Raw genomic sequence first — 12179 nt, 5'->3', positions numbered from 1 at the left:
TCTGTAACCCAAGGTGCCAGTGTATTTGCAGTCCTTAACAGTCCTCAACAGGTTTACCATACCCATTGAGCCAATCACCCATCTCCTACTACCCTGACTTCTCTTTCAGTGTATCTGAAGAAGTGTGCATGTACACGAAAGCTCATACCAAGAACAAACTTAGTTGGTCTCTAAGGTGCTACTGGACAATTCTTTTTTATTTTTATATATATTTCGACTGTGTCAGGCCAACACAGCTACCTACCTGTCAGGGAAGAGTTAGAAGTTTCCAGTTTATCAGAGGGAGAAAGCATTCCCCAAGGGGGGGAGGGGAGCAGTGAATCTAATAGAAGGGAGCAAGAGGAACAACAGGGAGCGACCGGCTGTTCCCAGGAAAGGCAAGGGTTAAGTTCTAGCTCAGATTCGGAGGAGGGGAGATACAGGCCAGCTCTACCCAGGAGGGTAGGAAAAAGAGCGGGAAAGCGAAGGGAAGGGCGCCTTCGCCATTTTGAGGGTGGCTGGTCACGGAGAAGCAGAGCTCAGAAGGTATCTGAAAGAAGTGACTCTGAGGAATAATAGTTAAGAACTGTTTATAAGATTATTTTGTTAATACACAATAAAAAGTTATAAAAGAACAAGAAGCGTTTGTGTGGTGATCTGAAGAGGACAACGACCAGGCCTGACAGAATACCTTCTGCACTGCGCCTCTTCACTATATGTAAAGAAGGAGAAGCCAAAATGGAGGGAGCTGTGGCGCCAGTTGGGCAAGGAGAAACCCCAGCGCTCCAGCTAACATTACAGGACTTATGGGAACAGAACTTACAGTTGAAAAGTCAAGTCGACGTACTATCGGCAGCATTGGGAGAACATAGAACCATGTTGCAAGCAACGCGGGGAGACAGAGTGAGTAAAACATTTACTGTGCGTCCACGTAGCTTCAAGGGAGAAAGCTCTGAAATACATGGCTTTCAAGACAAATTTCTTACATAATTGAGATAAAGGATAAAGAATTTCAATCTGAGCAAGAGAAGGTTGCTTATGTGATTAGTTTCTTGGAAGGGAGGGCTAAGGACTGTGTTATACCCCTAATATCTCGAAGGGATGCCGCCCTAGGAAATCTACAAATGTTTCTGCAGTATCTAGACACGATTTTCTTAGACCCTGCGCATGAAACAACCACAGCTAGGCAGCTGTTGAGAATGAGACAAGGAAAAGACACTGTGGGAGTTTATTGGTCCAACTTTAGTTTACTGGTGCAGAAATTAAAATGGGATCTGAATTCCCCAACAGTTGCAGCCCTTTTTAGGGAAGGACTGAATAATGAGATTTTAGACCAATTGGCCCAAATGCCACAACCTAGTTCCTTGGACTCTCTGGTCCGAACGTGCCTGCAATTGAGCCTACGCATAGAACGGAGGGCTAGTGAAAAGAAGGAACAATGGAGACCGCGATGGCGGGAAAACAATATCGAAAGTACAGAAAGCAAAATGGGCTACGTGCCAGGACGAGAGCGGCCAGAGCCCATGGAATTAGGGGCAGCCAGACCCCTCCCAGTTACTACCTCTTCAATGGTAAGAGGAAATGCAGGGAGAGGAAGAGACACGAGGCGTTGCTTTGTCTGTGGAAAACCAGGCCATCTAGCACGACAATGTCGCAATCGTAAAGGATGGGAGTCTCTATCTGGAGCAGAAATGGGAGAAGACAACTGCCCGAAGGAACTGCATCAGGGAAACGAATGTCCCCGGCTGGAAATGGGAGCTTGCAGCCGGGTGGAGGAACAATAGAAGGCTCTCACGCGGAACCACCTATCCCAGGACTAACGGTGAAGGTGCAACTACAACTACCCAATGGACATAGGGTTCAGGTAGAGGCGCTGTTAGACTCAGGAGCGTCAGCAGATTTCATAGACCTGAAATTGGTACAGGAACACAAAATCGCTTTGTTACCTTTGAATTTCCCACTGCGAGTGAAAACAATCGACGGCAGACCGCTACTGTCAGGAGAAGTGACTTACGAGACTCCACCAATGAGAATGGATATGAGTCATCACTCAGAGACCAGGGCATTTCCTGTGACCAAACTAGCTGGGCACCCGATAGTCCTGGGCATGAGTTGGCTCAATCGTCACAATCCAGTGATTGCCTGGCATCAAAGGTCTTTGGTTTTTGGTTCAATCTATTGTATGACACATTGTCTGGGGCAAAAGGGGAAAATCTCGGTGGAAGTAATGGGAACAGAGGTGGAAGGGAAGTTGATGGGGAATGAAAGTGAGATTCCGTCACGATATATTGCTTATTGGGATGCTTTTTGTGAAAAAGAAGCGGATAAACTTCCACCACATAGGCCCTATGATTGCAAGATAGATCTAGTCCCTGGGGCACAGTTGCCACCAAGCAAGATATATGCCATGTCGGAAGTAGAATCTGCAGCATTGAGGGAGTTCTTGCAAAAGAATTTGCAGAGAGGTTTTATTAGAGAGTTCACGGCCTCTGGGGTGCTCCCGTCTTTTTTGTCAAAAAGAAAGGGGAGGAAGGGGCACCGAGATTAGTATGTGACTTCAGAATCCTTAATAGCCAAATGAAGCCTCGCGTTTGCCCACTGCCACGTATAGATGACCTCTTAGAGAGAGTAAGGTCAGCCAAAGTCTTTACCAAGCTTGATCTACGAGGAGCATATAATCTGATAAGGGTCAGAGAAGGGGATGAGTGGAAAACCAGTTTTTGTACTAAGTATGGTGCATTTGAATTCTTGGTAATGCCTTTTGGCTTGCAAAATGGCTCGGGTATTTCAAACCTTCATCAATCAACGTCTTGGCAGGTATACTGGATCAGTTCTGTGTCTCTTATTTAGATGACCTCTTAATATATAGTGAAAGTATGGAAGAACATGTAAAACATGTCACGCAGGTGTTAGAGAGATTGAGGACCAACAGGTTATATGTGAAGTTAGAAAAGTCTAAGTTCCACACACAAAATGTGGAGTTCCTGGGATATTGCATTTCCCACAAAGGGGTGCACATGGACCCCAGTAAAGTTCAGGCAGTGGTGGAATGGGAGGCACCTAAAACTAAGAAAGATCTACAGAGGTTTTTAGGATTTGCTAATTTCTATCGTAAATTCATAGGTAATTACTCCAAAATCACAACACCACTGACTGATTGTCTAAGAGGCAAGGGGACATTCAGATGGTCTGAGGAAGCACAGAAGGCCTTTGATAAATTAAAGGCAGTGTTTGCTTCAGAAAAATATCTTATGCACCTAGAGCCAAGTAAACGTATGAAGGTAGAAAGAAACTGATGCCTCTGATAGGGCTATTGGGGCCATTCTGCAACAGGACAAGGAAGGGGACTGGAGACCCTGTGCATTCTACTCTAGAAAATTAAATCAATCAGAACAAAACTACACCATATTTGATAAGGAACTTTTAGCTGTGCATGCTGCCTTTAAAGTGTGGAGACATTTTTTGGAAGGGGCGTCACATCAGGTGGTGGTACAAACAGATCATAAGAATTTAGAGTATTGGAGAACTGCTAGACAGCTAAACCAAAGGCAAATTAGGTGGGCGGAGTTTTTTGCTGGGTTTAATTTTAGGATTGAGTACATACCTGGGCATCAAAACGTTCGTGCAGATGCGCTATCGCGCAAACCTGAGTATATGGAAGGAGAAGCACCTCCCAAGTTGCGAGAAATGCTGAGATCGGATCAGTGGGGGTTGCAGCCGTAGTAGTGGATGGCAGGGAATTCCAGCGATTGACAGTAACAGATGAGTTTGCACAAAAGAAAATGGAGGAACTGAGAAAAGGTAGAGGGGAAGAGGAAGGTTTCAAGGAAAAAGGTGGATTGTTGTACAGGAGAGGGGTGCTGTATGTACCTGCAGGTGAATTAAGAGGTAAAGTGTTGAGGCAACATCATGATAACCCGACTGCAGGACATTTTGGTAGAGAAAAGACCCTGTATCAGATCACACGGCAGTTCTGGTGGCCAAAGTTGAGGGAGGAGGTAACGCAATATGTAAGAGGTTGTGAAGTATGTCAATGAGCAAAGGCACCCAGAGCAGCTCCTGCAGGGTTGTTACAACCTATGCCCACGCCAGGAAGGCCTTGGGATGTGGTGTCTATGGATTTTATAACAGATCTACCATCATCGCATAGGCATACAGTGATCTTTGTGGTGGTTGACATGCTAACCAAGATGGCGCATTTCATACCATGTGCCAAAATTCCGACCGCGCAGGAAACCGCAAAGATGTTTTTAGATAATATTTTTAGGTTGCATGGTATGCCATCACAAATCATTTCAGATAGAGGGGCCCAATTTACATCACAATTTTGGAGGAGGTTAATGCAGTTACTAGATGTGGAGCTAAGCCTCACGTCGGCGAGACACCCGCAAACCAATGGGGAAGCTGAAAGAACAAATGCAACAATACAACAATATCTGAGGTGTTATGCTGGTTATCAGCAGAGCGGGTGGTTAGAGAAGTTGAGTCTAATAGAGTTTGCGTATAATAATGCAATGCATGTGTCTACGGGCAGAGCCCCATTTGTGGCAAACTATGGCTTGCACCCAAGGGCATTCCCAGGTCAAGAGGAGCAGTTAGCAGTACCAGCAGCAGAACAAATGATAGAGGAGTTGAGGTGCATTCATGAGATATTGAAAGAGGATTTGGAAGAAGCTAAAGAGGCTTACAAGAGAGCTGCACACAGGCACCGGCGAGTTGGGGAAGAAATCCAAGTAGGGAGCTGGGTATGGCTGTCTACCAAGGGACTACCAATACGAGGGAGGAGTAAAAAGCTAGAACCAAGGAGATTGGGACCTTTCCAAGTAAAGGCTCAAATTAACCCTGAAAATATGAGAATACACCCTGTATTTCATAGATCTTTATTGTCAGTGTTTGTACCAGCGCATAAGTATCAAATTTCAAGGGAACCACCTCCTTTCCCCACCATGATGGGGGAAGAGGAGGCTGAAATGGAAGAGATATTAGACTTGAGAATAAGTAGGAGGAAATTACAGTATTTGGTTGCATGGAAAGGGTTAGATGAGTCTGAGAACTCATGAGAACCAACAGAAAAAATTAATGTTCCGGAATTGCAGAGAGAATTTCATAGAAAATATCCCCACAAGCCAAAACCCCATAACTGGCATCTTCAAGAAATTTTTGAAGAGACAGATAGTGAGGAAGAAGAGTTCATAGGGTTCGGTCCTTCAGAAACAGAGGAGAGCGAGAAGGAGGAAGGGGGGCTTAGGGGAGGGGGTGATGTCAGGGAAGAGTTAGAAGTTTCCAGTTTATCAGAGGGAGAAAGCATTCCCCAAGGGGGGGGGAGCAGTGAATCTAATAGAAGGGAGCAAGAGGAACAACAGGGAGGGACCGGCTGTTCCCAGGAAAGGCAAGGGTTCAGTTCTAGCTCAGATTGGGAGGAGGGGAGATACAAGCCAGCTCTAGCCAGGAGGGTAGGAAAAAGAGCGGGAAAGCGAAGGGAAGGGCGCCTTCGCCATTTTGAGGGTGGCTGGTCACGGAGAAGCAGAGCTCAGAAGGTATCTGAAAGAAGTGACTCTGAGGAATAATAGTTAAGAACTGTTTATAAGATTATTTTGTTAATACACAATAAAAAGTTATAAAAGAACAAGAAGCGTTTGTGTGGTGATCTGAAGAGGACAACGACCAGGCCTGACACTACCTGAATCATATAAAGAATACAATATACATAAAAACAAGCAATCAAACGATTAAAATGCATCCTAAAATTAATTCAAATAAATTGAAATTAAGATTAGACAGGATAAATGGCAATCCTCAGGTTAAAATGGAAAGCGGTTAATACTTGCCTGGATCAACTGTTTCCACTGATATTATAAGGTCCTGTGAGTGGCCTGGGAAACCTCCTTAGTGTTTGTTCTTATACAAAGAGAAAATGAGTCAGGCTGAACCGTGGTGGAACAGCTCTGTCTTGCAGGCCCTACAAAAAGATGTCAAGTCCTGCAGGGCCCTGGTCTCTTGTGAGAGAGTGTTCCACCAGGCCAGGGCCACGACCGAAAAGGTTCTGGCTCTGGTCAAGGCCAGTCTAATCTCCCTGGGGCACGGGATCTTCAGAGTGTTGTTATTTGTAGACCGTAAGATCCTCTGTGGGGCATACCAGGAGAGGTGGTCCCATAGGTACAAGTGTCCTAGGCTGTATAGTAAAAGTAAAAAGTAAAGTAAAAGCCTGTTGGGATATGATCTATAACAGGGATGTCCAACAGGTCGAGCATGATCTACTGGTAGACCCCCGGGAGGGTTTGGTCGATCGCTGCTGATAGCTGGGTCCCTTTCCTTTGGTAAATTAGATCCCTAGCTAACAGGACCAGTTGTCAGGGGTGATGGGAATTGTAGTCCAAAACATCTGGAGGGCTGAAGGTTGAGGATCCCTGTTCTAGGGCATCTCCCCCCATATTCTTAAATCTGAGTCCCCCAAAATAGGCGTCTTATACAGTGGTACCTCTGGTTACAAATGCTTCCGGTTACGAACGTTTTAGGTTATGAGCTTTGCTAACCTGAAAGTGGCTACCCCTGGTTGCGAAGTGTGCGCAGCGGGAGACCTCTTTAGTGAAAGTGTGCCTCAAGATAAGAACGGTTTCAGCTGAAGAACAGACCTCCGGAACGAATTAAGTTCATAAACAGAGGTACCACTGTACATGGGGGCGTCTTACAGACGGAAAAATACGATTGATTATCCAACAACCAACATGAAAACATGATTCCAAAGAATCTCCTGGGCTTGCCTTCTCCCCTTTGTGGGTCCTTTTGTTAACTATTTCCTCTGGCATATTTTATAATAATCCACATCTTTTACATCTCCATTATGTCCAGAAGTCAACATTAAACTACAAGTGTCATAGTCATCCTGCTAATGATTTTAGGCAGGGGTCAGCCAACTTTTTCAGCCGGGGGCCGGTCCACTGTCCCTCAGACCTTGTGGGGCGGGCTGTATTTTTTTTTTGGGGGGGGGGGGGAGAACGGATTCCTATGTCCCACAAGTAACTCAGAGATGCATTTTAAATAAAAGGACACATTCTACTCAAGTAAAAACACACTGATTCCTGGACTGTCCATGGGCTGGATTTAGAAGGTGATTGGGTCAGATCTGGCCCCCAGGCCCTAGTTTGCCTACCCATGATTTTAGCTGTCTACAATGGTTTTTAAGATATAGTAAATTATACATTTCCTCCATTCCTTATTGAAATTTTGGTCTTCCTATTTTTTGATCTTCCGGTCATTTTTGCCAATTTGGCATTATTATTATTATTATTATTATTATTATTATTATTATTATTATATTTTTACCCTGCCCATCTGACTGGGTTTCCCCAGCCTCTGGGTAGCTTCCAACAAAAGATTAAAAATACATTAAAACATCAGTCCTTCAAACCTTCCCCAAACAGGGTTGCCTTCAGATGTCTTCTAGAATCATAGAATCATAGAGTTGGAAGAGACCACAAGGGCCATCGAGTCCAACCCCCTGCCAAGCAGGAAACACCATCAGAGCACTCCTCACATATGGTTGTCAAGCCTCTGCTTAAAGACCTCCAAAGGAGGAGACTCCACCACACTCCTTGGCAGCAAATTCCACTGTCAAACAGCTCTTACTGTCAGGAAGTTCTTCCTAATGTTTAGGTGGAATCTTCTTTCTTGTAGTTTGGATCCATTGCTCCGTGTCCGCTTCTCTGGAGCAGCAGAAAACAACCTTTCTCCCTCCTCTATGTGACATCCTTTTATATATTTGAACATGGCTATCATATCACCCCTTAGCCTCCTCTTCTCCAGGCTAAACATGCCCAGCTCCCTTAGCCGTTCCTCATAAGGCATCGTTTCCAGGCCTTTGACCATTTTGGTTGCCCTCCTCTGGACACGTTCCAGTTTGTCAGTGTCCTTCTTGAACTGTGGTGCCCAGAACTGGACACAGTACTCCAGGTGAGGTCTGACCAGAGCAGAATACAGTGGCACTATTACTTCCCTTGATCTAGATGCTATACTCCTATTGATGCAGCCCAGAATTGCATTGGCTTTTTTAGCTGCCGCTAAATGTCCTATAGTTGTTTATTTCTTTGACATGTGATGGGAGGGCGTTCCACAGGGCAGGCGCCACCACTGAGAAGGCCCTCTGCCTGGTTCCATCAACTTAATCTGCCATTCTTCTCTGCTAGGGACTTTGTCTTCTTTCTGTCTTTGGACCATTAAGATCCGAGCAGCTGTGGTTGCGTACATCAGTAATCTTTTCTGCTCCATTGGGATTTTGGCACCTAATTCAGAAGGTTTTTGACAGTGTTGGTTGCAAGTGCAGGTGGATGTGGCAGAGAGCAGAGAAATGCAAATATTAAACTGAACATTCATCAGCTGGAACTCCTAATGGGTTCAGATGAAAAGAGTGGGCATCTTGTCAGGTTGCACAAAATGCAATTTACTTCTCCCACTGCTCAAGCAGAATTTGTTTGCCTCAAGCCAGGAATCATGGTTTTGTGTGGAAGTTCTGTAGATTTCTGTACACCATCAAATAATGTGATGGTGATGGTACCAAAGAGGGTTGAAAGTACCTATTCAATAAGGCACTTTTTATCATATGTGGCAGGAATGTAAAATACTTAAAAACTTTTGGGAAATGATATATAATGAATTGAAAAAAGTGTTCAAAATGACATTTGTTAAAAAGCGAGAAGCCTTTTTGTTAGGCTTCTCAGCTCATGAACTACTGAAAGAGAAATGGAAAATATTCATGTATGCTAAAACAGCGGCAAGAATTTTATTAGCTCAAGGTTGGAAGACTGAAGAAGTACCAACGAAAGAGCAGTGGCAAGAAAAACTAATGAACTATGCAGAATTAGCAAAGTTAACAGATAAGTTGCATGAAAAAGACAATAGAGATTTTAAAAATGAATGGGAATCTTTTACAACCTATTTACAAAAACAACATAATGGATTCATTGGCAGGTTTTGAATAAACATTCACAATTTTATTTCATTATCATATGGAGGAAGATAAGGTAACAATATTTAAAGCACCGTATTTTTCGCCCTATAGGACGCACCTGCCCATAGGACGCACCTAGTTTTTTTTTGGGGGGGGGGGGGAATAAAGTAAAAAATATTTATTTCCCCCCCCCTTGCGCTGGGCTGGGGCAGGGGAAGCCCGAGCTTCCCCCGACTCCAGCCCCCAGAACAGGCAGCTTTCTGCAAGCCGTGGGAGCCCAGCGCCGGGCTCCCACGGCTTGTGAAGAGCTGCGCGAAGCCTGGAGAGTGAGAGGGGTCGGTGCGCACCGACCCCTCTCGCTCTCTATGCTTCAGCGAAAGCCTGCATTCGCCCCATAGGACGCACACACATTTCCCCTTCATTTTTGGAGGGGAAAAAGTGCGTCCTATAGAGCGAAAAATACGGTACATCAACATGCAGAAAACAACACTGTTTGTAACAAACCAGAAATGGAAGATGAGGGAAGTTGCGGGGCGGGACAGAATGTAAAATGTAAAATTGAATAATTGTTGATTGTAATTGGTTATAAAAGAGGAAATTATATTCGTTTATATATATATAAACGAAAGTACCTATTAGAGTAAATGCCAGATGATATTGCGTCCCCCCCCCCCCCCAGGTCTGCTCACTTCAGCACTTTGGCAATCAAGCAGAATCCGCTGCTGGCCGAAGCCTACTCAAATCTGGGGAACGTGTACAAGGAACGGGGCCAACTGCAGGAGGCGATCGAGCACTATCGGCATGCCCTGCGCCTCAAGCCGGACTTCATTGACGGATACATCAACCTCGCCGCTGCTTTAGTTGCCGCAGGCGACATGGAAGGAGCGGTGCAGGCCTATGTCTCTGCCCTGCAGTACAACCCTGTAAGTTGAATTCCTCCGGGAGAAGGCTGAGTCCCCTCCGAAATCTTAAGTTGTGGTTTGAATAGTGCGATTCCGAAAGCAATTCCATTTTCAGATTTGAAAGCTTTGCAGCTGGCTCTTCTTATTCAGAACGGCCAAGACTCTTAGGAAGTGGGACGCGGATGGTGCTGTGGTGCAAATCACAGCCTCTTGGGCTTGCCGGTCAGAAGGTCGACCAGTCTGAATCTCCGCAACGGGGTGAGCACCCGTCACGCGGTCCCAGCTCCTGCTGACCTACCTAGCTGTTCGAAAGCACGTCAGAGTGCAAGGAGATCAATAGGCACCACTCAGGCAGGAAGGTAAACGGAGTTTCCGTGCGCCGCTCTGCTTTCGCCAGAAGCGGCTTAGTCTTGCTGGCCTCATGACCCGGAAGCTGCACACCAGATCCCTCGGCCCGTAAATCAAGATGAGCGCCGCAACCCCAGAGTCGTTCGCGACTGGACTTAATGGTCTGGGGTCCCTTTACCTTTACCTTTTAAGTCTCTTAGGTATTCTCGAGGCTGTAGTGGTACTGCGCTGTAATGATTTCACCTATGTCTAAAGGCTTGAACTCCCCTCAGTAGTTTCCTAGTCTTTTTTTGAAGCAGGTTTGCTGATGCATAGAAATACGGGATCGCTTTTGCTCTGACTGTTTGAAAGAGCGTTTTTAAACACTCTTAAACAAGTGCCCAGGTGATGGCTTACACTGCCCATCTATCATAACAAATAACAAGATGAAAGACAAAAAATCTTTTTTAGTTCCAGTGGCACCTTAAGGATCAACTAAATACAAGGTATGAGCTTTCATGTGTAATATACGTCAGATACTCAGATTTTATTTATTTATTTCAACTATTAGATGAGTTACTGGTTGTCAGAGGGCCCCGTGCCCAGTTTGCATCAGAAGGGTGTCAAAAGCAGTCAGTTGAAGTCTCAAAAGAGTGTAAGAGGGAGGTTGCCAGAATACATTTCCCTAATATGGGGTCATTTTCATTCACGACTCAGGCAACCCCTATTTGCCCCGAAGAAGAGTATTCTGCCTTAAAAGATGCCACAGCATTTTCTTTCAGCGAACTGCAAGCCGTCAAATTAATTCCCTCTTTCCATAATCGTTCCCCATCTTCTAATTGTATATCAGGGGTGGCCAACTCCCAAAAGGCTGTGATCTACTTACAGAATTAAAAACTGGCAGTGATCTACCCCCATTTGGGGGGGGTTGGGTCAAAGTTGTTGACCTTTGGGGAAGGAAAGCCCTGTTTTGGGGGGGGTACAGGTCAAAGCTCATACCTTGAAAGCTTATATTTAGTTGATCTTTAAGGTGGCACTGGAATTATTCAAAAAGAATTTTTCATCTTTCATCCTGTTATTTATTATGACTATGACAGATCACAGTCATAATATGACAGTGCCTGGTGTGCTCTGGTCCATGGGGTCACGAAGAGTCGGACACGACTAAACAACAACATGACAGATCAACACGGCTATCCACCTGAAACTGGCCATCTATGCTACTCTCCTTTCATTGCTTGTGTCTTCCCCCTGTTGTTGGTACCAGTCCAGGAAGAGTCCATACAGCCACATATATTAATCTGGGGCAGCGCTTTGGGGGTCTTAAGTGGGGCTGACTTTGTCCCCACGTTGAATCAACAAAGGAGTGCTACCTGCTGTGTTATCCTTGGTGGTGTTTTCAAGACCTGTCCGTTTCCGCAAGGTTCTGATGTTTAAAGGAACCAAGCATACGAAGGACGAAGATAATGAGAGACTGTACAATTTCTATATACAGTGGTACCTTGGTTCTCAAACTGAATCCATTCCGGAAGTCTGTTCCGAAACCAAAGCGTTCCAAAACCCAGGTGCACTTTCCCATAGAGAGGAATGCAAAACGGATTAATCCGTTCCAGACTTTGAAAAACAACCCCTAAAACAGCCATTTCACATGCATTTTACTATCTAATGGAGAGATGGCCCAACTTGGCCCTCCAGATGTTTTGGGACTACAACTCTCAGGGCCCTGTAGGATCTGATTTCTTTCCGCAGGGCGTGTAAGACAGAGTTGTTCTGCCTGGCCTTTGGCTTGGAGCCAATTTGATTTCCTCCCCCTCTTTCTTTTTTCTTTTCCCTTTCTCCTCCTGTGATGAGGCTGCATTTTAATATTTTAATGTTTCAATATTTTAATGTTGTATTTTAATCTTGTTTTTAAGTTGTATTCATTCAACTTGTTTTTATTATTGCTTGTTAGCCGCCCTGAGCCCGGCCTTGGCTGGGGAGGGCAGGGTATAAATAAAAATTATTATTATTATTATTATTATTATCCC

General features: G+C 44.9%; 2 protein-coding genes across 4 annotated transcripts in view; one reads left to right on the top strand and one right to left on the bottom strand.

The window, feature by feature from the left end:
• The window catches only part of LOC128406711 (P2R1A-PPP2R2A-interacting phosphatase regulator 1-like), a 328756-nt gene that overhangs the window by 34273 nt on the left and 282304 nt on the right, over positions 1 to 12179 (bottom strand). The gene's annotated exons all lie outside the window — the stretch shown is intronic.
• LOC128406697 (UDP-N-acetylglucosamine--peptide N-acetylglucosaminyltransferase 110 kDa subunit) overlaps positions 1 to 12179 on the top strand; it is a 79539-nt gene that overhangs the window by 12895 nt on the left and 54465 nt on the right. For both annotated transcript variants that reach the window (XM_053374273.1, XM_053374274.1), the window contains exon 3: positions 9603 to 9846. In XM_053374273.1, the coding sequence (XP_053230248.1) occupies positions 9603 to 9846 (244 nt within the window). The remainder of the gene's footprint in view (positions 1 to 9602; positions 9847 to 12179) is intronic.

Source organism: Podarcis raffonei, chromosome Z (genome assembly GCF_027172205.1).
Source record: "Podarcis raffonei isolate rPodRaf1 chromosome Z, rPodRaf1.pri, whole genome shotgun sequence".
Classification (NCBI taxonomy): Eukaryota; Metazoa; Chordata; class Lepidosauria; order Squamata; family Lacertidae; genus Podarcis; species Podarcis raffonei.
Note: the sequence above shows the minus strand (reverse complement) of the source record. Positions and strands in the feature narration are given on the sequence as shown.